At 40.1% G+C, this 23,392-nt stretch overlaps 2 protein-coding genes across 3 annotated transcripts; one reads left to right on the top strand and one right to left on the bottom strand.

Moving 5' to 3' along the window:
- Positions 1-217: 217 nt before the first annotated feature.
- On the top strand, positions 218-1,529 carry LOC308103811 (chemerin-like receptor 1). Its single transcript, XM_080453986.1, has one exon. It carries the CDS (start codon positions 231-233, stop codon positions 987-989), a length of 759 nt encoding a protein of 252 aa, XP_080310112.1. The 5' UTR covers positions 218-230; the 3' UTR covers positions 990-1,529.
- A 968-nt stretch (positions 1,530-2,497) lies between these two features.
- Positions 2,498-22,001, bottom strand: blk (BLK proto-oncogene, Src family tyrosine kinase). Of its 2 annotated transcripts, none has more exons than XM_080453984.1 (14): positions 21,852-22,001; positions 17,300-17,387; positions 16,471-16,645; positions 16,277-16,307; positions 14,943-15,036; positions 14,720-14,818; positions 14,425-14,528; positions 14,053-14,202; positions 12,984-13,136; positions 10,120-10,299; positions 8,938-9,014; positions 7,668-7,818; positions 3,541-3,672; positions 2,498-3,139 (listed from the first exon to the last, which is right to left on the bottom strand). In XM_080453984.1, exons 3-14 carry the CDS (start codon positions 16,546-16,548, stop codon positions 2,937-2,939), a joined length of 1,452 nt encoding a protein of 483 aa, XP_080310110.1. In that variant the 5' UTR covers positions 16,549-16,645; positions 17,300-17,387; positions 21,852-22,001; the 3' UTR covers positions 2,498-2,936. The 2 variants fall into 2 exon arrangements, with proteins under 2 accessions (XP_080310110.1, XP_080310109.1); XM_080453983.1 differs by having other exon boundaries at positions 16,471-16,549.
- Positions 22,002-23,392: the final 1,391 nt, after the last annotated feature.

The following is a 23,392-nucleotide window of genomic DNA, read 5'->3' as shown; positions in this document are numbered from 1 at the left end:
GAGCAGGCAACCAGTGCTACATGAAAAAAAAAATTGAAGTCCTGCACACTGACTTCACTTACAGCAGTAGTTTATTACAACGTTTCGGTCTAAACGACCTTCATCAGGTATCCCCTGATGATACCTGATGAAGGTCGTTTAGATTTCATTCATGACACGCAAATGTGTAGTGAAAACACACAGAAATCACAGAAAGAGCTCTGGACGGCTTCTGGCCTTTTGGTAAATTCATGTGCAAACTGAACAGCACCGTTCTCTTCCTGAACATGTATGCCAGCATCTACATTCTGATGGTCATCAGTGTTGACAGATGTGTATATGTGGTGTGGCCAGTGTGGGCCAAGAAGTACCGCAGCATCAGAAAGGCGTCTTGTGTGAGTCTGGGTGTCTGGGTACTGGCCTTGGCTCTCAGCTCCCCTTACTTCATCTTTAAGGACACAAGCTACTCCCCTGATGACGACACCATTATGTGCCTCAACAACTTTGCTTTCACCGATAATGGCTACATTACATCTGCAGAGAGACCGTTGGTGAAGTTTCGACATGGGGCCATGATCATCACTCGCTTCCTCATGGGATTCGTGGTCCCTTTCACCGTCATCGTCTCCTGCTATTCTGTCATCATCCACCGGATCAGGAGGAATCGCTCGCTGGCCAGCCAATCAGGTCGTCCCTTCAAAATCATAGCAGCTGTTATCACCGCATTTTTCCTGTGCTGGGCCCCCTATCACATCATGCAACAAATTCGGTTGATGAATCTCATGGCGGCAGAGGACAGTGAAACACTGGAACATGTGATCATCATAGCTTTCTGCCTGGCATATATCAACAGCTGCCTGAACCCGCTGTTGTACGTGTTCATGGGTCAGGATTTCAAGAATGAAGTTCGCAGATCTGTTCTAAAAGTGCTGGAGAACGCTTTCACTGAAGAGCTGCCTCAGACCAACACTTCCACAAACCCAGGGATCACCCAGGGGGCACAGGTTTAGGGTTATCTTTGAATAGATTGTTTTTCTCAGTACATTCTCAGAGCTTGAAACAGTTATGAAAAGTAACATGTTGAAGTTAGAGTTTTAAAACTCTCAGTATTATTTGTAGGTTCTCTTTGACATGCATCTTTAATGTTTGTTTTTTTCCTCCCTGCTCTCCTTCTCCTTGTCCTCCTTCCTTTTTCTTCTTCTCCCTTTCTGAATAACAGCAAAATGATGGAGCTTACACAAAACAAATTTTCACCCACTTCTTTACACCTGTAAAAATAAAGTTGATTCTTAATTTTCTTGATTCAGGTGTGAGACAAGTCAGTAATTGTCTGTCAGACACTTAGCCAAATGTTTGACCCTTGCATGTTTTTATTTGTATTTGTTCTTCTTGTTACTGCTTATTGTTTGAATTGCCTGTTAATTTGCCTGGGTAATTTGATGTGTCATTTTATCAGTTTTTTAATGCAAATGTTAAATTATTATACAAACTTCACAACAAAAGTGCCATCAATGTAAATTGTATTCTTTATCTATCAGGTCAAATGACTGCATTCGTCACCAATTTCCCGTGTGAGATCAGACGAGCAGATAGGCCATCACGTCTTTTCCTGACAACTTTGTCTCAGTAGGCTTATTTTACATTTTCAATACTTCAATACTAAATAAATATTTTTGAACAGCACAAATGTGTAGAGGCCAACCTTTTATAATTGGCTGCCTGGCTGGTGAGTAGCCATGGCATGAGAGGAATGCTGACTCACACTTCCTGTTTCCTGTCCATTGACTCAGGAAGTGGCAGGATATGTCCCTGGGTGGTGGTGCCATTCCACTGTCTTATCACCAAGATAGTGGTTGGTACCCATGGGAGGGCTTAGTTACATGATCAAAACCAACGTGATGTTTGCTTTTTGAGCATTACCAGGTCAGTTGGGCTGCCAGTAAATTAGCACATAATGTGTTTGTGGTAAACGTAGTACATGGTGTCTCTGTGGTTTGTAAGGTGTCACTTACTGTACAGTCAGTACATTTGCATTCACTGCTTGCAGTAATCTGATTATTCTGCACTTTCTGCAGTAGGCAGCCGTACATGAATGAATTATCTCTGAGGTAAATGTTTTATATAACAATCTTTTATATGAGGGCAACATTCGCTCATATTTAAGAACTCAATTTTAACTGCAGGCAGAAGTTGCTATTTCCAAGAACAAACCTACAAACCTATATTTTAATCATGTTAACACATGGTAAAGCACACCATTATTATGTTGATCTGCCTCCCTTACATCCCTATCTGTTCCTATTTTATCCATAGTCATCACTTTTTTATAAGATCAAATGATTTGAAACTTCATTTGGCCTTGAGCAATATAATATATGTTTTAGGGTACATTTTTCTCTTGAAGAAATTATGTATATAATCATAAATGCATCAAATACTCCCAACAATGCAAATATTGATCAATTATTGTATGCACCTGAAGGTTCCGGTTTGCTACTGAATGACTAAGGAACCCGACAAAAGTGATAGGTTATCTTTATTCTCAGTATAGTCATAATTTGTACCATGCAAAGGTTTGGTGTGCAACTGTGCTTGTGCTTGACTTTCTCTGCAAGTCCAGGTTGTACACTGCAATCCATCCATCTAGGTGTACATTTGTATCACACAGTCTTCATTGTGTCTCTTCCTAATCCAAAGCAGTCTACATTGACTGTCAGAAGCTGAAATTAGGTCAGTAAAGTCAAAGTTTCCTGTAGAAGGTTTGAAGCTGCCAGTGTGGTATGTCATGCTGTACCCTGCCTCTAGGGGGCTGTGAAACCACAAATAGCTTTTATGTCCATGCAGAAGGAAGGCACAAGAAAAACTATATATATTTTTTTCCTGAGGGTGGTGTGTGTGTGTTGTGGGGGGAAACAGGGTTACGTTTTAGCATGCTTTGAAAGTATAGATCTTTCTCATCAGGGCTGCATCTCATACTGTCCCTCTGTGGCGATGAAGAAATCATTAAGGGTGCCCTGCAGATATTCAAATGTAGGCCTTTCTTCTGGCCTCTCCCTCCAGCAGAGCATCATAAGGGCATAGAGCTCCTCACTACAGCCGTCGGGGCAAGGCATCCTGTATGTATTGTCCAGGTTTCTAATCACCTCTGGGTTGGTCATCCCTAGTGAGGAAAAAAAAAGCCTCTGACTGTTACTTCTACACAGAAAGTATTAATTTGGTTTCAGCCGGGTCTATTGAGGTTTGGTTATTGATGATAATATATAGGGTGCTGACATTCTAGCCATTCTTCTGAGAAAATATACAACACAGCAGTGGTTCTCAAAGTGCGGTCCAGGGACCCTCTGGGTTCCTTGGAGGGGTCCAAATGGACCCTTACAGGTCTGTAACTCTGAGAATGTACAAATGTATCCATTTGTGCACTCTTAGAGTCATTGGGGGTCTTTGAAATTAAAATGTTTGAAAACCACTGCAGTACAGTATAGTTTATACAATAAAGTGATAGCAGTATATTGTACTACAAATACAAATAATGTGTCGTTCTTTTTAGTTGTTTTCAGTTACCTGGGTATGGTATTCTGCCATAGGTGACTATTTCTGTCAGGAGGATTCCAAAGGACCACACGTCTGACTTGATGCTGAATGTGCCATAATTGATGGCCTCCGGGGCGGTCCATTTGATGGGAAACTTGGCTCCTATCCAGAGAGACAAATAGTGTAATGTAGAGGAAATCATGTTACTGGGTGAATGTGTGTGGTTGACAAAAGTAGTACAAACTACAAATTATGTAGTTGTCAGGCTTCACAGTTCTGATGGAATTTTGTATAGGGACTTCTTAAGAGCATGTTAGTGGTTTGTTGTCATCAGTGCTGTTTGCTTATGTTTTCTCTGTAACTTAGGGCAGCAGTTTCCTGTAACTGCCACCACATCTCTGACTACATTGTAAACAGGGAAGGCGATGTCAAACGTTTAAATGTGCATTCGTACTGTATTTTGTATGTACAGACATCAATCTTATGATCATGCATTAATTGTTTAGACCAGCTTATTCAGACTGTCAGGATATGAATATTGCTCATGAAGGGTTGGACAGCAATGTTCTGCTAGTTAAGAACAGCAGATTCTCAGGAAATGTGAACATTAATATAGCTACAATATGTACTGTAAGATTTGTCTATTGTCTCCCTCTCCTGATGGAGAGGGGTAATTGCAACGATATTTGAACTACAGTACATTAAGGATGGTGGCGCATCAGTGTTCAGCCCAGTGCGCCGTCTGCTTCAAATAGCGTTATTGACATTGTCAGCCATAAGGTGTCTCAATGGAAGAGCAGGAGACCACCTTCATAACATTTCAGAACATTTAGTGATGTGACATATCAGTAAGTGGTTGTAGAATTACATCAACATACCTCACGCTGACACGTCAGTTTGGAAGTGGTTAAGTGTAAAAATTCATGCATTTTATTGCTAGCATCTTTCTATTTTCTGAAATAATAATAATAATAATAATAATAATGGATTTTATTTATAATGCACTTTACATTTGAAAACATCTCAAAGTGCTACAATGAGCAGTTGCATAAAAAGAAACATCACACCATGATAAATATCTCTCTCTCGATGTATCTTATTGCATCACCAAGAGTTCTGTTATTAAAACAAAAGTTGCATCATTGTAAATTCTAGATTAGACTAACTAAACTGACGTATTTTCCTGACAACTTTGCCTCAGTATTTCACATTTTCCTTTTTGCGCCTTTCAGACAAATTGTTCACCTTGAAACTTGTGTTGAGATGAAGAAGACAAGCATTACAAATGCAGTTTGCTTGTCATCTTAAAGTGCACCTTATTTGTCATCCTAAATTGCATCTCTCTCACTTATGCATATGCATTTAAGGGAGGATCACACATGCTCTTTTTTTTTCCAGCAGCCTGGGACATTTTTCAGCAATGCTCTGCTTCACAGTCACACACTTACAACACCTGGGAGCTACCCGAAGTATAACCACTGCAAACTGCATACTGTAGTTCATACTGTGAGCCACAGTGGAGCAGTTGGGGGTCAGTGCCTTGCTCAGGGGCAGCAACAATGGGTTTTGAGGGAGGGTTAGTGGTGCTCATTCACTTCCCTGGCCATGTTCTTCCTTGCCCGCCGGTTCGGGGGATGGAACCAGGAACCTTTTGGCCACAATCTTGCTCCTCTAACCTTCAGGCCATGCTGTTAGTAAGTGCTGTTAGTAAGTGTGGTTGATTGTGTGGTTTTACATAGAATTTCTTTATGCAGGTGCATATCAGGCAGGCTATATTAAAGGAAGCTTCTTGTGGTGGAAATGACAGCAAGACAGATTAGGCTACAGATATATCTTGAAAACATGCTGAGAGAATCAAGTAACAAAAAAGCGCAAGCAGTCACGCAACAATTAGCAAACTCTTAACAAACCAAAGCCGAATTTGTAGGTACTCTGGCACAACGTTCACATTCGGCAATAGTCATGCCGCTTGCTTTAGCCTACACTATCTCCCATCTGGATATAATAATAATAAAATAATAATATGATAATCTACAATAGAACTGCACCTGGAATATACCAGCATGCAGTCGTACCTGTCTGATTAATGCACTCTTATGGCACACAAACAGAATACGTTTTGTCCTGCCATCAGTTTTATGGAGTTTGTTGTGACTCCTGATGTAGTTCTTTTTCATTCAATATTAACCCTAAGTCAATTCCTCCCAGTCGGAGTTGCATTGTGTCCCTCCAAAATGTTTTGGTGTTGTGTTTCTTAATTAATCAATGTCAGCATCACTGAATTGAGTTTTTCTCTCTATTCTTCAGCCTGTTTCAAGCATCCAAACCTGTGCACATGCAGCTTTTAAGCTCTGCTTCAAACGTTCGCACAATGCAGTATAGACGACTGCATAATTACAGTATCTGCTGCCTTAGCAAATCACATGTTCCCATGCACCTTACCAGCGCAAATTGCACTTTGATGAATGCAAGTTTGGCCCTAGGAGTTAACTAAATGAATTGTGCAATGCAGCTGGAACAGCTACATTTACACAGTGAAATCCTGAGTGTGAATTTAATTAAACGAAATGGAACCTTATTTCTACTCTCAGAGAGAGTAGAAAGGGAACCGAATGGACCCTTATATATGGCAGCGATTCCCAACCTGTGGGCGTGAGGATATATCAAGTGGGCCCCCAAATAATTGGCAAAACACTAAAGGTCCTTACACACCGGGGCGATTTTTTTCATGCGAATAATACGTTTTTTTTAAAAACCTTATAAAGTCAATGCAAGCTTCCACACCAGTTTCGCGGAGCGAAAAAAGCGTCTTTTAATTATTCGGAACGAGTCCGAATTTTGCGTATATTCGCATATTCGCCGGTGTGTAACCGCCTTAAGACTTTAATGATAATATATTAAATGAATGTAAAAAAAAAAGATCAGAAACCTTGAAAATGTGTTTTCATTGTGATACCGATAAATAGGAACTTAAAGTATACTATGTTTGTTAGTTCCGTTGATGCAAGCTGGAAAACAATCAATTGGTTTATCACTAATATAAACATGCTCTGAAAATGCACAGGGCCCACCCATCTGACCACTTGGCATGGTAGCCATTGGCTGCCGTGTTGAATGGTCAGATAGGTGGGCCGTGAACGGTTGTGAGGAGATTTCCAAGTGGGCCGTGATCTAGAAAAGGTTGGGAACCACTGCCTTGCGGGTCCATTCGTACACGCTCAGAGTTAACCCATTTAATCCGGGAACGCATCAGTGTCATTTTAGATTTGAGCTATAACCATTATGTTATACTTTGGCTATTTTTTTTTTATGTTGAATTTTTTTGCAAATCTTTGAACATATGAAAGTGAACATTTGTAACTCAAATCTTTGCTTCTGGGGGTCCCTGGAACGAAATATTTTGAGATGGGGTCGGCGGCCAAACGCATATCACTTTGGGTGGTCCTTGACATGAAAAGGTTTGAGAACCACTGATATTATAGCGACACACGTTTTTCATACACCAGTTAGGATTTAGAAGACATTTGTAGACGCGTTCCCGGGTTGAATGGGTTAAATCAGGGCTACTCAACTTAAGATGGCTCAGGGGCCACTCAGCAAAATACCAAAAGTCCAAGGGGCCGCAAGCTAAAAATGACAGTCCTATTTTGGATTTTTCGATTTTGTAACACACACTACTCATTGTTATTGTTATAAGAAAATGTACATTTTGACATCATATTCTTTTCACTGTACCTGTTTATTTTGTGTGTATGTCCAGTGGCATCAGTTCAGCGAAAGCTAAGGTATGGCAAGGTTAGGGTTGCCAACTCCCAGAGATTGAAATAAGGGACACCTACCCTGGGCGCGCAGCAAAGCGCGGCCGGAAAAAAATGGGGGTCAAACCCCCCCAAAAACCCGAAATGCATAGAAAACTATGCATTATACCTGTAACAATTGATGTTGGTTTTCTTTTTCTTTTTTAGCAACCCATATATTTGAACGGAAATGGATATTTCTATCCTGTGCTTGGGGGGGGGTTTGACCATGAGGGGCCGCCAAGACGCTGCGTTGGGGCCGCATGCGGCCCGCGGGCCGCGGGTTGAGTAGCGCTGGGTTAAATGAACACTCAGGAATGTACAGTGTATATTTGATCAGTCTTGGTTCCGTTACCGTACCTTCCTGTGCTGTGTATTCAGTCTCTATGACCCTGGCCAGGCCAAAGTCTGCTATCTTGCAGTGCAGGGTCTCATTAACCAGTATGTTGGCCGCACGCAGGTCTCTGTGGATGTAGTTCTTCTTCTCAATGTAAGCCATGCCTTCAGCTATCTGTCCACAAAAGAGGACAGGGCGCAATGGTGATGAGGCATTTCGAGGAAACCTTCCACTGACACGTCACAACTTTTAGCCGTTGCAGCCGCGTGAACTCATTCAATAGATGAAGACCTCATTTATAGAATGTGTTTACTACGGATCCAGAGCCTTTACTACCGGTGTGTGTAATAGATTAACAGACATACTGTATGTACTGTACTGTACTGTACTGTACTGTACTGTACTGTACTGTACTGTACTGTACTGTGTGTGTGTGTGTGTGTGTGTGTGTGTGTGTGTGTGTGTGTGTGTGTGTGTGTGTGTGTGTGTGTGTGTGTGTGTGTGTGTGTGTGTGTGTGTGTGTGCGTGTGCGTGTGTGTATTTGTATCACTATGTTTGTGAGGGCCACAAGTGTTAGTTAGTTAATTTAGGCTTGATTTATACTTATTTGTGTGCTGCTGTCCCACATCTAAAATAGCTATGTAACTTTAGGTTTACGGTTAAATATGGCAAAAAGTTAAGAAAAAAAAAAGTGGTAGAAATGGCATTTATAAAATTACCGTCCCAAACTTTTGATGACCACAAGTTTAGTATTCAAACGTGTGTGTGTGTGTGTGTGTGTGCGCGTGTGTGTGTGTGTGTGTGTACATCTGTGTGTTCATCAACTAACAGGATACCTCACAGGAAGCTAAAGCATGTTGCCCCGGGGGGGCACTGGGGTGGAAACATAACAATTTCCTGTCCGGATGTTAATAATTGATGCAGAAATGAGGTTTTGCAGCCAGAAGAGGAAGAGCCTCGCCACAGAAACCTCACAGTTTATGTCGACGTTAAGTGTGTACTACACCCAGCTATAAATAGACCATATTTCAGCAGATGATCCTCAGTATGAATCTGAGTGTGGAGATGTTAGACTTAGAGACAGCTGTTGTACAATCAGGTATGGCGTACCGCAGTCAGTAAATACACAAATGACTGTCGACTAATGTAATTCAACTTGAATCATAACAAAACAGCAGGGCCTCATGCTATATAATGACTACAGCTGGGGTATATTTTACCAAGAGCAAGTGGTTCTAAAAGAAACTATAGGTGCCTGACATCTTTTTCTACCGGTGGAGTTTACTAACCCACCTGTGCTGACATGTCTATCAGTTTGGGTAGCCTCAGCCGTTTCCCCTCATCTGTCTGAAGAAAGTCCAGAAGACTCCCTGCAAATAAGGAAAGGGTTGATTCGTTACTTTAGACTTTCATAATTGTCTTTGCAAAGGAAATATTCACACATCCATAGCTCAGATGCAGGGGCGTTGGACAGTATAAAATAGCCATTCATGAAAAATACAATTATATTCAGCTAAGACTTTAATTAACATAAAATCTCTCTCTCTCTCTCTCTCTGTACTCTCTGTAAGTAAAATTTGGAGGTATTTGTACTTTACTTGAGTATTTCCAATGTCCAATACTTTTACTTCTACTCCACTACATCTCAGAGGCAAATATAGTACTTTTACTCCACTACAATTATTTGAAAACTTAAGTTACTAGTTACTTTTCAGATATAAATTATTATTATTATGAAACATACATTAACCACTTCAGCCCTATTTTATACATAGGCTATTTGAAAATAGGCGACGCGTCGCATCGCGACGCGTTGTGAGCTTGTAGATCTGCTATTTTCAAATATTTTAGTATTTTTACTTAGTATTTTTACTTATTATACTTTAAGTATATTTTGATGCCAATACTTTTGTACTTTTACTCAAGTAAATTTTGAATTCTGGACTTTTACTTGTAACAGAGTACTTCTATATTGCAGTATTGGTACTTTTACTTAAAGACGGGGTGCCGTGATTTTCAGTGATTTTTCCCCCCTCTAAAACATAATCATCAGGTATTATGGTTATACTAGGAGGAAGATTTTTTTCAAAAAAGTGTACAGAAATTGTTAAAATTATGTTTTTATGTGGACACGCCTCCAGTTCATTAAGTATACCTGGTTCTCACCTTAGCACCTCCTCCACCACCTTAGCACCACCCACCTGTCCTAGTCCCTCCTCCTCCTCATGCCCACACCTGTTGTGTTTATGTCACTAAAGCGCTGTTTCTCTATTGGCACGTTTGACCCTCAAGGTTTCAGCCTCCAGGTAGAAACTCAAAATAGTCAGAGAAGACATAAAACACCATAAAAACACCACCAGGGGGCTTAATGAAGTTCTATCAACCTCATAGACACATGAAAAACAGAAAAAGTGCAAAACCATGGCACCACCTCTTTAAGTAAAGAATTTGAGTACTTTTTCCACCACTGCTCACCATTGACCATGAGCTCGGTGACGATGAGGATGGGTTCTTCGGTGACCACGGCATGGAGACGCACCAGTCTTTCATGCTGTAGCTGCTTCATCAGGTTGGCCTCCTGAAGGAAGGCCTCGGGTGCCATGGTACCTTCCTTCATGGTCTTAATAGCCACCTTCTGATTGTTCTTGTAGAAACCTAGTAAAATAAATGATGCACTTAATACATCCTTCTGTTATTACTGTAGGTACAAATAATGGTCTTCGAGTGTAGTTTATGATGTCACATTCTGTAATTCATGAGGTCACACAGTGAGTTACTATTGACCCTATTCACACTGTGTAAACAAAAGAAGCTCCATGCCAAAACAATATAACTGTAATCGCAAAACTGTTTTGGCATGGAGTAACAGTATACTGTGCAGATGCTACTTCTTATTTTCACTCCAACGAGTGGTTTTGGCCACACCCTGAGTCCTAGTAATAGACTGGTGTGTGAATATGGTCTACTATAGCATTACAGTGCAACGTGTTCCCAATGGGCAGCACCATAATTCCCAAGGGGCATCGGCATGGTCTATTGTGTGTCTGTGTGTCCCCTGGCCTGCATGTTTCGAGAACCACCCGGTTGCCGTTTGTATTGCAGAGGACCCGAGGGAGAGATGTGCCGAGTGGGAAGGCAGTCGGAGTGGCGGTCGTCTGGAGTTATCCAGACAACAACCGTAGTAGATGCGCAAATCACCATATATCTTTCTGTCTGTCTTTCTGAGTCCCTTTTATGCCGATACTGTCATCAATATGACATCGTAGCACTGATGTAGGCTGGCCTCCAAGTACTATGATAATCGGTACTGCACTACAGTAGGTACTCTGAAAACAGGTACAAGGGATATTGCATTACAGGAGGGCAGTGGTGGAAAAAGTACTCAAAGTCTTTACTTAAGTAAAAGTACCAATACTGCAATATAAAAATACTCTGTACTTTTACTCAAGTAAAAGTCCAGAATAAAAAATTTACTTGAGTAAAAGTACAAAAGTACTGGCATCAAAATGTACTTAAAATACCAAAAGTAAAAGTGCAAAAATATTTGAAAATAGCCTAGGTATAAAATAGGGCTGAAGTGGTGTTTCATAATATCATAATTTATATCTGAAAGTAACTAGTAACTAAAGTTTTCAAATACTTGTAGTGGAGTAAAAGTACAATATTTGCCTCTGAGATAGAGTAGGAGTAGAAGTAAAAGTATTGGAGATTGGAAATACTCAAGTAAAGTACAAATACCTCAAAATTTTACTTAAGTACAGTACTTAAGCAAATGTACTTAGTTACTTTCCACCACTGCAGGAGGGGCATGCATTCCCAAAGGATATCATTCCAAATGAGCATCGGCCATGTCCTACTATAAAGGTCAAATTGTGGCGGGCGGGCGGTGTCCGAGGCATGCGTGCAGATATACCCATACATGTATATGGACTCGACATGCCCGACTTCAGTGCAAATCTGTTGGGCAATAGTTTCTGTTGTGTGACATCAGAACTGAACTCAATCAGCGAGAGAAGAGAGAGCCTATTACACCCACAGGATAACTCGGCTGATGCATGGGTACCGAATCCTAAACACGCTGATCGATGTGTTATGGCAGGGCTACTCAACTTAAGATGGCTCAGGGGCCACTCAGCAAAATACCAAAAGTCCAAGGGGCCGCAAACTAAAAATGACGGTCCTATTTTGGATTTTTCACACACACTACACCAGGGTTGTCAAACTGGTGGCCCGCGGGCATTTTGCGGCCCGCGGAAAGGTCCATGGCGGCCCGCGAAATACTTTTAAAAATAGTAATAAAAAAAAAAGATTTCAGGCTCCAGGTGGTGCTGTGGCAGAAAACGGTGGCGCGACGCTGTCAGACATAGGATAGGCTCCTGTCCTCTATTACTTTCTGTTTAAAGAGACTGAGGTGCTCTTATTATAAAATGGGGGGGCGACATAGAGTCGCAGTTTGCATTGCCTTGCTGTGAGGACGCTCCTCCCTCCCCCACTCACTGCTACTAGGCTGCAGCCTATCGATGGCCTGCTGTAGAGAAGCATTGTCTCTTCCCAGCTGTGGAATGTTCTGGCTGATTGGCTCGTTAACAGTCTATTCAACTACTAGTCGAGTAGTTGTTTTTAATGTCAATAATTAAAGTAGCTATTCTTCTTCATAATAACATGTTTTTAAAGGTGATATACTGTAGTTAGTAGCAGTGACTGAGACAACAGACTGAAAAACAATGCTGTATAACTGAATGCGCGTGAGCGCACATGCGCGTCCACAACTGGTTTCGGCCCACATCAAGTCACCATTTGACCAATGTGGCCCGGACCCCAAAATGAGTTTGACACCCCTGCACTACACATTGTTATTTTTATAAGAAAATGTAAAATTTGACATCATATTCTTTTCACTGTACCTGTTTATTTTGTGTGTATGTCCAGTGGCATCAGTTCAGCAAAAGCTAAGGGATGGCAATATTAGGGTTGCCAACTCCCAGAGATTGAATTAAGAGACACCTATCCTGAAAAAAAAAATTGGGGGTCAAACCCCCCAAAAACCCCGAAATGCATAGAAAACTATGCATTATACCTACAATTGACGCACCTGTATGTATGTCTGTCTGTTTGTTTTTGGAAAAAAAATTAGCAACCCATATATTTGAACGGAAATGTGTTTTTTTTGTTTGTTTTTGTTTGACCATGAGGGGCCACGGGTTGAGTAGCGCTGTGTTATGGTATTGTCAGTGCAATAACTCGGGCAGCGCCGGCAAGCTGATAACAAGGCGCTATATGTCGCATTTTTTTGCTCGTAAACATTAAAGGCCAATGCACCAAATGCATTCGTCTCTCACCCATCCACACTTCTCCAAACTGTCCAGCCCCAAGCTTCTTCACCATCTTCAGGGTCTCACGCGGTATCTCCCATTCATCTTGTGCCCATGGCCGCTGTGGCATCTTTGACTTAGGAGGGACATTCAAACGTTGGCACAGTCCATCTGCTGAACCTAGAGTATGCCCAAACAATACCCAACAAGACAATTGTAATGGAACTCAAATAGTCACTACAGTACAAAATAAGTAGTACAATTCTCAGTGTTCATTTATCCATTTGTAACTGTGAAAGTGGACAACCTTGGTTACATTTGTAGCTACATTCTCTGAGTTAAATTAACACTCAGGATTTTACAATGTAATGTACTATTACTACTGCTTAAATGTAATTACTATTACTAAGTTTCATGTTGGCCAACACTGTAACATGGCATCATCTCTGGCGGCACAAACATTGAAAGCATGATATTTCAACAAACTCTGTGTGTGTGTGTGTGTGTGTGTGTGTGTGTGTGTGTGTGTGTGTGTGTGTGTGTGTGTGTGTGTGTGTGTGTGTGTGTGTGTGTGTGTGTGTGTGCGTGCACGCGCGCGCGTGTGTGTATGATGGAAAATCATTGTGGCTGCATGTGCCTCTGCTCTATGAGAAGCTAAAACATCTTATGAGCTGCGTAGGAGCTGTGACCTCACCACATGATCACACATATACTGTACTCTCAGTCTCTCATATATTATACATTCAGTTAAGCAGGTTGCTTCCGTGTTTTCAATATGTAATTGTGACTCTGAAATATCTATGGTCGTGTAAACACTTCTAGTTAACCATACAGTATGAATGCTGCCGTCCCTATCCTGGGCAAGTCATAATAGGCGAACATTTGGCGAAGATAGACGATCTACAAGCTCACAATGTGTCGCAAACCGCACCATGTTGCGAGCTTGTACAAAGGTAAATCGGTTCTTTTCAAAGAAGATAGCCGTTGTAGAGGGAAAAAACAGGGACCAAGTGTTAGACCCCTGGGGGACCCCGATCAACTACATACAGGTACATAGGGTTTAAACATTCATTGTATGATAATTGTTAATACTCACGGCTGTAGTATTTGATCATCTGCTGCAGGGAAGGGAACGAGGTGGAGGGGGAGATGTAGAAGCCACCATTGTCCAGAGTGCGGATCTTATAGTGCTTGACCACATCTCCTAGTCCAGGTACAAAATCTCTGACTGACATTGAGCAGGACCCTGCACAATTAAGGCAGAGTTATTTTAACTTCCATTTATTTAAGAAACATATTTTGAATATAGGCCTATTTTACTGTGTGGGTGTAAATAGTAAACACATTATTGTAAGGAGTCTGCACTCTGCATTACATTAAGACTTTTGAACACGAGTGACCGCAATGCGCATGAGATACTGTAGGTAATGTTTAAAATGTCATATTTCTTTGTATTGAGGATAGTCACCTTTACTGGTCTCACTCTCTCGTACCATGAAACAACCTGGTTTATTTCCTGGTGCCAAGAGCAGTCGTTCAGTCTCTTTCCTACTCACATCTTTGAAGAACCATCTGTATTTGAGAATTTATTATTATTATTATTATTATTATTTTACAGTTGGCAAGATTATACTTCATCTTTATCCAGTTTACTTTAAAACTCGATTATTGCGTGTTACAGTAATTCACTGTCTCTGGAACGGCTTTGTTATAGTATATTGTTGGGTATTATTATTTTTATCATTATTATTTTTTTAACATACTTTTCAACCTCTAGCGTATCTGCTTTGGCTACATAGGTTCGTGGTATGTACCCTTCCTCTCCGGTCACAAGGGATCTAGCCAGCCACCAGTCCCCATCTCTGCAAGTAAGTGAACGATGGTACGTTAGGGTCATTTTGGATGTGGTGAAAAGCATTCTCTTGTACTGTTGTTTTCACTCAGTATTATTGCATTCAACACTCGGTAAAAATGCAATAAACTTACGCGTGCAAAACCTTGATTTTTTCCCCCTTTTTGAACGGTAGATCGGTGTCAGCGTTTGGTTTGAAGTCGTACTGTGCAACAACAACATCATCATCTGAAAGTGCAAATAAATATATCAGGCTTATCAGTGAATCCATGAAATAATCATTCATCCACACTTCAGACCTTACAGAGATGTCTGTATTTTATCATTTTTCATCATGAGTAATGGAAAGCCCTTACATCAGTCAATGCAGTAACATAAATTGTAAAAAGGGTTAAAGGAATACACTACTACAATGCAAAATTATGTTACTGTTGTTGATCATTTCTATTGTATCAATCAAAGGCTTCCAACAACGCTGCTTTTAAGAGGTTATAGAATGTGTTAACTTATTAATCAAAGTTACGACAGACAACGACGAATATAATCACATATTAGTTTATTCAAATAGTCAGCCATACATAAGCCAATAACACAAGCTGAAGCAGACCGCTGCAGGTCTGCCTAGCATTTGACAGGATTCAGGGTGTTTTTATACATGAGATGAATGTCGTCACAGTGTAATCCAAGTACATTCATTAATGTTATTCGTAAAACGCTTTACCCATCTGAGAGCTTTGACCTTTCCAAGTCCATGTCACATTGACTGGTCAAACCGGGAACCCCTGTCTTACATTTGCCAGTTCTTGTCTATAAGTAACCTGTTGACTTTAGGCTGGGATGTCCTAAAGTGCTGTCGTCACCATTCATGCATCTTAACTCGTGTGTTTAGGTTCTTATTACTGTGGTGGTCCGTGTATTTTGCAATGAGTCTTTCACAACTCCAGGTATGACATTACGTTACTGAGCGGACTGGGTGAGAGTTTAGAGTGTCAGTTTGCAGCAGGCTGCAAACTTTCCCGCCTCTGACTCTGTCCTTCTGTCACCTTGTATCTGACAAGGCCTCTTACCCAGCTCTCTACTAATACATTCAAAAAGTGGTAAACTTCATATATAACACTAAAAGACTACAACACTGTGAAGTGAGGACTCTCTGGTCCTGCAATTGAAAGTGTCTATCTCCAGGACCTCTCTCTTATCTTTCATTATTGCCCCAGAAGAGAAGACAGGAACTCTCATTCTGAAAGATTCCAATCAGTAAGCTATCTTAAGCTTGATTTATACACCATGGCACAACGGTGCTGCCAGCCGTAAATAACTGTTTTCAGCGTTGCAGCTTGAAAATCTGTGCTTTTCGGAAAGCGATCATACTACAAAGTATAACTTAGGCTTTATTGCTAGCCATTTCTCTCTACGCGGCATCACACATGATATTCGGCCACTACATTGTATGAGAGGTGTTTTATATTACCATGTTCTGTGTCAATCTGCCCACTTCTCACCTATGTATAGGACAGGAGAAAAAAAGGTTTTGTTTTTGTATCCAACAAAGGGTCTAAAAGACAAGATTTATCAAGATATATTTCAATGTATAGGATTATGTATGATTTTCATTTGCTCTGAGCTTTTACTTGTGATCTGTTCAGTTTAAGATGGTCAACTTACTGTATGGTTAGAGTTAGTTGAGTGAGAGTTCCATTTCAGAAACCTCAGTTGTTCATGACCACTGCATGTGAGACCCATCCTGAAGGTGAACAGAATTCAATTATTCTCTCCTCTTGACTTGTATTTATCCACATCGGCCAGTTGGTCATAATGTCATACCTGCACCATGGGAATACTGTAAAAAGTATTAGTATTGGTCTGAAATAAATGCTCAATGTTCCTTTGTTGCCAGAGGCATAGACAGTCTTGCCAGATGTTATACATCTTGCCTTAGTCTTGCCCAGTGGTGGAAAGCAACAAAGTACATTTACTCAAGTACTGTACTTAAGTACAATTTTGAAGTACTTTTACTTCCAATTTTCAATACTTTTACTTCTACTCCACTACATCTCAGAGGCAAATATTGCACTTTTACTCCACTACGATTATTTGAAAACTTTAGTTACTAGTTACTTTGTAGCCTTATATACTTCAGCCCTATATACATTTTGGCCATATGAAATAGCCGATCTACAAGCTCACAATGCGTTGCGATGCAACGCATTGTGAGCTTGCTATTGCTATTTTCAAAACATTTGTATACATTTTATACATTAGAAAACTTGTGAAATGGGACATTCTGCATAATAAGTACTTTCTACTTTTTGATGCCAATACTTTTGTACTTTTTTTTCAAGTAAATTTTGAATTCCAGACATTTACTTAAGTAACAGAGTATTTCTACATTGCAGTATTGATACTTTTACTTAAGTACAAAATTTGAGTACTTTTTCCACCACTGAATTCTTGCCTGACGTGTTACAACAGTTTAACATGTTTCTGTGCTTACCTGATGAAGCAGAAGTGTCAATCTCCACTACACCCACAATGCGGAACTTGCCTGTGCCACACAGAGGTCTGTGAGTTCATCCCTGATGCTGAAAATGAAATAAATGTTTAAAAAAATGTATTGTATATCAAGACTACTACTGGCAACTAGAACAGTCAGATATCAAGTCAGTGCCCCAAACTGACTGTCAAGAGGAAGTGATACATATATTTAGAGTTCAGTTTTAGCGTGTAAGATTTGTGTTTCAAGATTCTGATCGGATCAGACCGGGAAATCAAGGTTTGAGAGGGTTTTGTGTAAACATCTGTGTTACATTTTGGTAACACTTTTTTTTATTAAGTTACACATATTGACCATTAACTAGTTACTTATTAACTATCTATATTAGTAGCATATTGGCTCTTTAGTCGTCATTATTAAAGCCTTATTTTGCAGGATAATATTCTGCAACTACTAGGCCATTAACAAAGAGTTTTCTCTCATTAATCTCCTAATTACTAAATTAGAACATACTGATATTTTGGTATTATAAATACAAATTTTGATGGGTATTTAAATATTTTGAGATACTAGATGTTTGATTTTCATGCCATAATAATTAAGATTAAATGAAAAGGGCTTGAAATATTTCACTTTGTGTAAATATGTATTACTAGTCCATACCCCCCCGGGCATCACTGTTCCGTGCACTGGTCAATGCCCGTGTGCAAATTCTGATCAATTGCTCCAGCCACTGAGGAGAACCGGGCAGAACAGGTTTTGGTGACAGAGGTTTGGGGAATTATAGGAGGATATTTAAATAGCAGATGTATAAACGCACATAGCATGGTGTTGCAACACTTTACAGCAGATTAAGTGATTTCCAGTAAATTACTCTCTAGAACAAAGTCAAAGTGGAAGTTTGCAAAGTGGAACCATGACAATACAATGTTCAGTGTTCATTACACAACCTCTGCTTTACAGCAGATCAGGCCATTTGCAGTAAATGACTCTCGACACAACAAAATGTCAAAGTTACCATAGCGTTACCAACACAATGTACACAAAGTGCTAGATACTTAGTTATTCAAAAGTAATAGTTTTAGTATCAATGAATTGCTGTATTGATAATGCACTTACTTAATAACTCTCTGAAATCACCTAATGACTGGCTTTTAGAATGCCTATAAAAATACAGTTGAATCAACAAAACAGCTGTGTGTGTGTGTGTGTGTGTGTGTGTGTGTGTGTGTGTGTGTGTGTGTGTGTGTGTGTGTGTGTGTGTGTGTGTGTGTGTGTGTGTGTGTGTGTGTGTGTGTGTGTGTGTGTGTGTGTGTGTGTGTGTGTGCGCGCGCGCGTGTGTGCGTGTGTGTGTGCGTGCGCGTAACTCGGGCACCATGACCAATTGAGTTCCAATTCGTCTTGTGTATCGCTAATGACCTGGGGTGTACAGTGCAGAGTCGTGATTCAGTTGGTCTGGCGAATGTCTGTATCTGAGGATGCACCAAATCTCTGTCTTCGGGGGCCATCGGCTTTCAAGCCTTCCCTGATTGGCCAACCCAGTCGGCTTGCACGGATTAGCTGAGCTTTGCATCACGTTTGTGCCGCTGCACCAACATAAGTGGTAGCCAGCGTGTAAAATGGAACTTCACGTATTAGCAGTTTTTGACGACATCAGGGATCCCCGTATCTCCATATTTACTTACTCGGTTGTATTGTAGTGGGTATCGCTTGGGTATTCTGACAACATGTACAATGGTACTCTGACAACAAGTACAATGGGTATTGCATAAACGGGTGGGGCATGCGTTCCCAACATGCATTGTTCCCGACTTATATCGTTCCCGACTTGCGTCATGTGGTCCCCAAGTAGGCTGGTGCTAGAAAGTCACCAGTCTAGTTTATGTAAGCTTGTCATACGATATGATAACAAATACATACTGTAGATATTGCTGAAAATCTGTGTGATCCTTTACACACCAAAAAGCTCTTGTCAGCTGAAAATTATGCAGCATGTTTAGGCAGTACATTTGTTCTTAACCTTAAAGAAACTTGAGAACAGCTTTTAATAGTTACGTTTGAAAATCTCTGAAGTGGTCCATTAATAAAGCATATTCCTACTTGTGCTAACTTTGTTCTTCTGCAACCTGTGCAACTCAATAGACCACCAATTTATTTTCAAGATACCATCGCTTAAGAATACGCTCTGTATATTTTGGAAGTTGTGTGCTATAATCCATTTATTAAGTGTGAAGAGGACGCAACTTTAGAATAGGTGGGTTCATAAGTGTCAAACTACTTGTGAATTAGTTATGAGCTAGACCTAACTTTCGAATGTGGTAGGTATTCTGAACGCTGTACACTTAAGCAAATAATATAAGAATCTTTGAATTTTATAAATATTACATTATATGCCAAATACATACGTAATATCTTTGTTAGAAGACATTCTTAAAAAAAAACTAAAGAAAGAATATGCCCAAAAGATTTAATCCTTTGAAAGCAATGTATTGTCAGGATGTTTTATTCTAAATGAATAGACTATGTACCTTTAGACAACAACATAGAGTATAGGAAGTATAAGGAAATATAAGGAATAATGTTTTGTGTTATATTTTGTTCTAGAGGAAGTATCTGGTTTACATGCATCCATGGAAATCGTCACGGTGAAAGACATTTCTGGAATCGACTGTCTGAATGTGCATGATGAAACATGAGTGAAATAGCCTCAGGAACACAATGACAGACTTTTATAGCATGCAGAGTAGACCTTATAATGTCATGTAACTGGAGGTCACAAAGCTGTCCAGCAAATTGTCCTCTTCTTCCCCACATGATGATTATGTTACATGGCAGTTGAGGCATTTCTGTCTCAATGTGGGTCAATGTGTATCCCGTACCTAATTTCAGATCTGATTTAAGGAAACTTAACTGTGAGAATTTGATAGCCATCCATCACCATAACCATCACCCCACGCATACTATAACATAAGAGATGATGTCCCCCATTACCCTTAGGAAGACTTGTCAGGCAAAGTTGGTAGGCACATTTAATCAATTATTCTTGCTTTGTGGCTATGAGTGTGCTGCCTTCCTTCACACTTAATAATGTTTCATCGTGGTCAGCACCTCTCCAACACTGGTGTGTTTTCCGCCCCTATCCTGTAAATGTATTTTTAAGGATATCACGATGACGATAATTAAGCTTGAGTTATACAAATTAAATAAGACGCTCTACAAGCTCACGACATAGTTTGTATGACAGACGGTCGCATTTGTAGTGCCCCCTATGGGCAGAAGTGAAAGCGGTTTTGGAGGTGCGCTAGAGGCCCCTCAACATCCTATTCCAATTTGGGTGTGATTGGATGTTGCGTGCATGATGTACAGGGGTACTCAACAGGCGGACTCGATTGACCGACTTAAATAAACAGACCTTTGCCTTATTCAAAAAATGTTTTGTGGACCCTCAAGATTTGTAGTTGAGTACCCCTGCAATGTATTGTGTTGTTTGTAAGAAATAGATCCGAGTCACACATTTGTGAATGCAATTACAGGCAAACGGTTTCGAGGCATTTGTTGGGAGGCATCCACTATGGATTTAAATGCAATTACTTTTGGCTCTGCCTTGTTTAGAGGCCTCTCAATGTGTGATTCAAATTTCCCACAAACTTTGGAAGGCAATCAGAATGGAATGTGACATATATGATTGATACATCTTGATCACATGACTCCAGGGAGAATGTGTACAGATTTGTGTGAGTAGTAGCAAAAAGTGGGTTTTGAAGAAAACAAAAAATGGCTGAAAATCTTGTCAGGCTGTAATGGGCCTCTATAAGGAGAGGTTTACCATGATGCAAGGAATCCAGGGATTGTTTTTCTTTTTTGTTGTTCAACCAACAAAAACTCTTTCTTGTTCAAGAGTTATAGGCCAAAACCTGAAGCCTGGTAATGTGCGTGCAAATTTTCACACCAATTGGTCCAGCGGTGTCTGAGATTAGCTGCATACAGACAAACAAACAACCACACAGACGGACAGGGGTGAAAACATAATGGTCCGGCTTGCCAGAGATTTTTGTTTTTCTTCCAATATTATGCACCTGCTCTTTCTTTTTCATTTAAAACTCTATGTAGGCCCATGTCACAGACAGACTATCTGCAGTTTGTTTTAAATTAATCTCCTGTTAATTACTTGGATGTTCTGATGTGTCATTCTAATTATTTTTAAACTATTAGTAATGTTATCTTTACGGTACATCCCAGCTTCAGCTTTGAACTGTCAAAGTTAAAACTCTAAAAGTATACTGTAAACGTGTCTGTAATAGAAGTCCAATTTAGTCTGTTATGATATGTTTATTAACTCTTTAAATGCTGCAAATGCTTCTATTATTAATATTAGTATATTGTTGTAAATGTATGATACAAGTTCGCAGCACATTTATAAATATCTATGATTGTACCGCTTTACAAACCCTCTTAACATCCAAATTCTTTCTTACACGTCTTTTACACTGTTTGCACTACAGTTTTGTCAACATAAGTTTGAATTAATGGAAAATAATCACTCCATAAATACCTTGGACTTGGCCTGGACTTGTAACATCAAAAGTAATCCAGAGGTAAATGTCTCCAATTCCTCTTCGAAAACAGAAATCCTGTCAGTCTCTCACTTTGTGCTTATGCTGATGTTCTCTGTGACATTACCATATGCGCTGTCTCTGCCCTTTCTCGCTCTCACTTGTGGTCTGTCACTCTCACACACACACACACACACACACACACACACACACACACACACACACACACACACACACACACACACACACACACACACACACACACACACACACACACACACACACACACACACACACACACCGTATTACTATAATTGTGAGGACATCCAACATTTTAAGATGCCGATTTTATGAATGACATTTTTGTGTGTGCCATTTTTAACCCAAACTCTAAAGCCAAAAATAGCCGATCTACAAGCTCACAACACGTCGCAGTGTGACATGTTGTGTCTATTTCTCCCTCACAAGTATAGTAATACAAGCACACACACACACACACACACACACACACATACACACACGCGCACACGCACTCACACACACACACACACACACACACACACACACACACACACACACACACACACACACACACACACACACACACACACACACACACACACACACACACACACACACACACACACTCAGTAGCTACCCATAGGGACTGCACTGTATAAAGTTCAAACAGATAAATAGTAAACAGTTGTTTGTCTGTGTATTTAGTCTAGCTGTTCCCTCCCTTTCCTCTGTGTGGATGACACACACAGTGGCAGAGATATTCATGACTTATTCAGCACCCAATGCCACCAAATAAAAATTGAACACAGTAATTTGGGGGGATTGTGTGATGGTTTCAAAAAACGTATACCGCCCAAGCCTAACCCATAGCACAAAGTCTGGAAAATTTAAATATGTAGATTATGCTCAGTTAATAGTATACATATAATACATTTCTTTTTACTCTAGAAGATAATAGAGTGAACAGAAGAACATGCAAAATGCCTTGTTATAACCCTGTTACTCTAAGTCAGCTAAATGTCCTGGAATGACCCATACACTAAAGCGGTCAGTTTGGGAACCTATAGGTTCATGTATATTTCTACTTGTATTAATTGTGTTTTTGACCAACGCTTTTTGACTGTGTGAACACAGGGTACATTTTCCGGGAGTTCTTGGGATAGTAGCGGCTTCATTTCCCATTCCCTTTTCAGGAAAAAAAAACTATTAAATCAAATTGAGTTGCTCTGGAACAGCTTAGGTCCAAGTTTATTCCCTGTTGCCAGCAGGAATTAAACTTGAACCCATTGGATGTTTATGTTATCAAGGGTGACAAGGCCTATAAGAAATTGCCTCATCAGTATTCAGAGGTGGACAAAGTACTCAACCCTAGTACTTGAGTAAGAGTAGAGATACCCATGCTCAAATTTACTCCACTACAAATAGAAGTAGCTCAGTCAAAATGTTACTCAAGTAAGAGTAAAAAAGTAATTGCTTTTAAATATACTTAAGTATTCAAAAGTACATGCTTTTAAAAATA

Source organism: Gymnoscopelus braueri, assembly GCF_963280865.1.
Source record: "Gymnoscopelus braueri genome assembly, chromosome: 16".
NCBI classification, from domain to species: domain Eukaryota; kingdom Metazoa; phylum Chordata; class Actinopteri; order Myctophiformes; family Myctophidae; genus Gymnoscopelus; species Gymnoscopelus braueri.
Note: the sequence above shows the minus strand (reverse complement) of the source record. Positions and strands in the feature narration are given on the sequence as shown.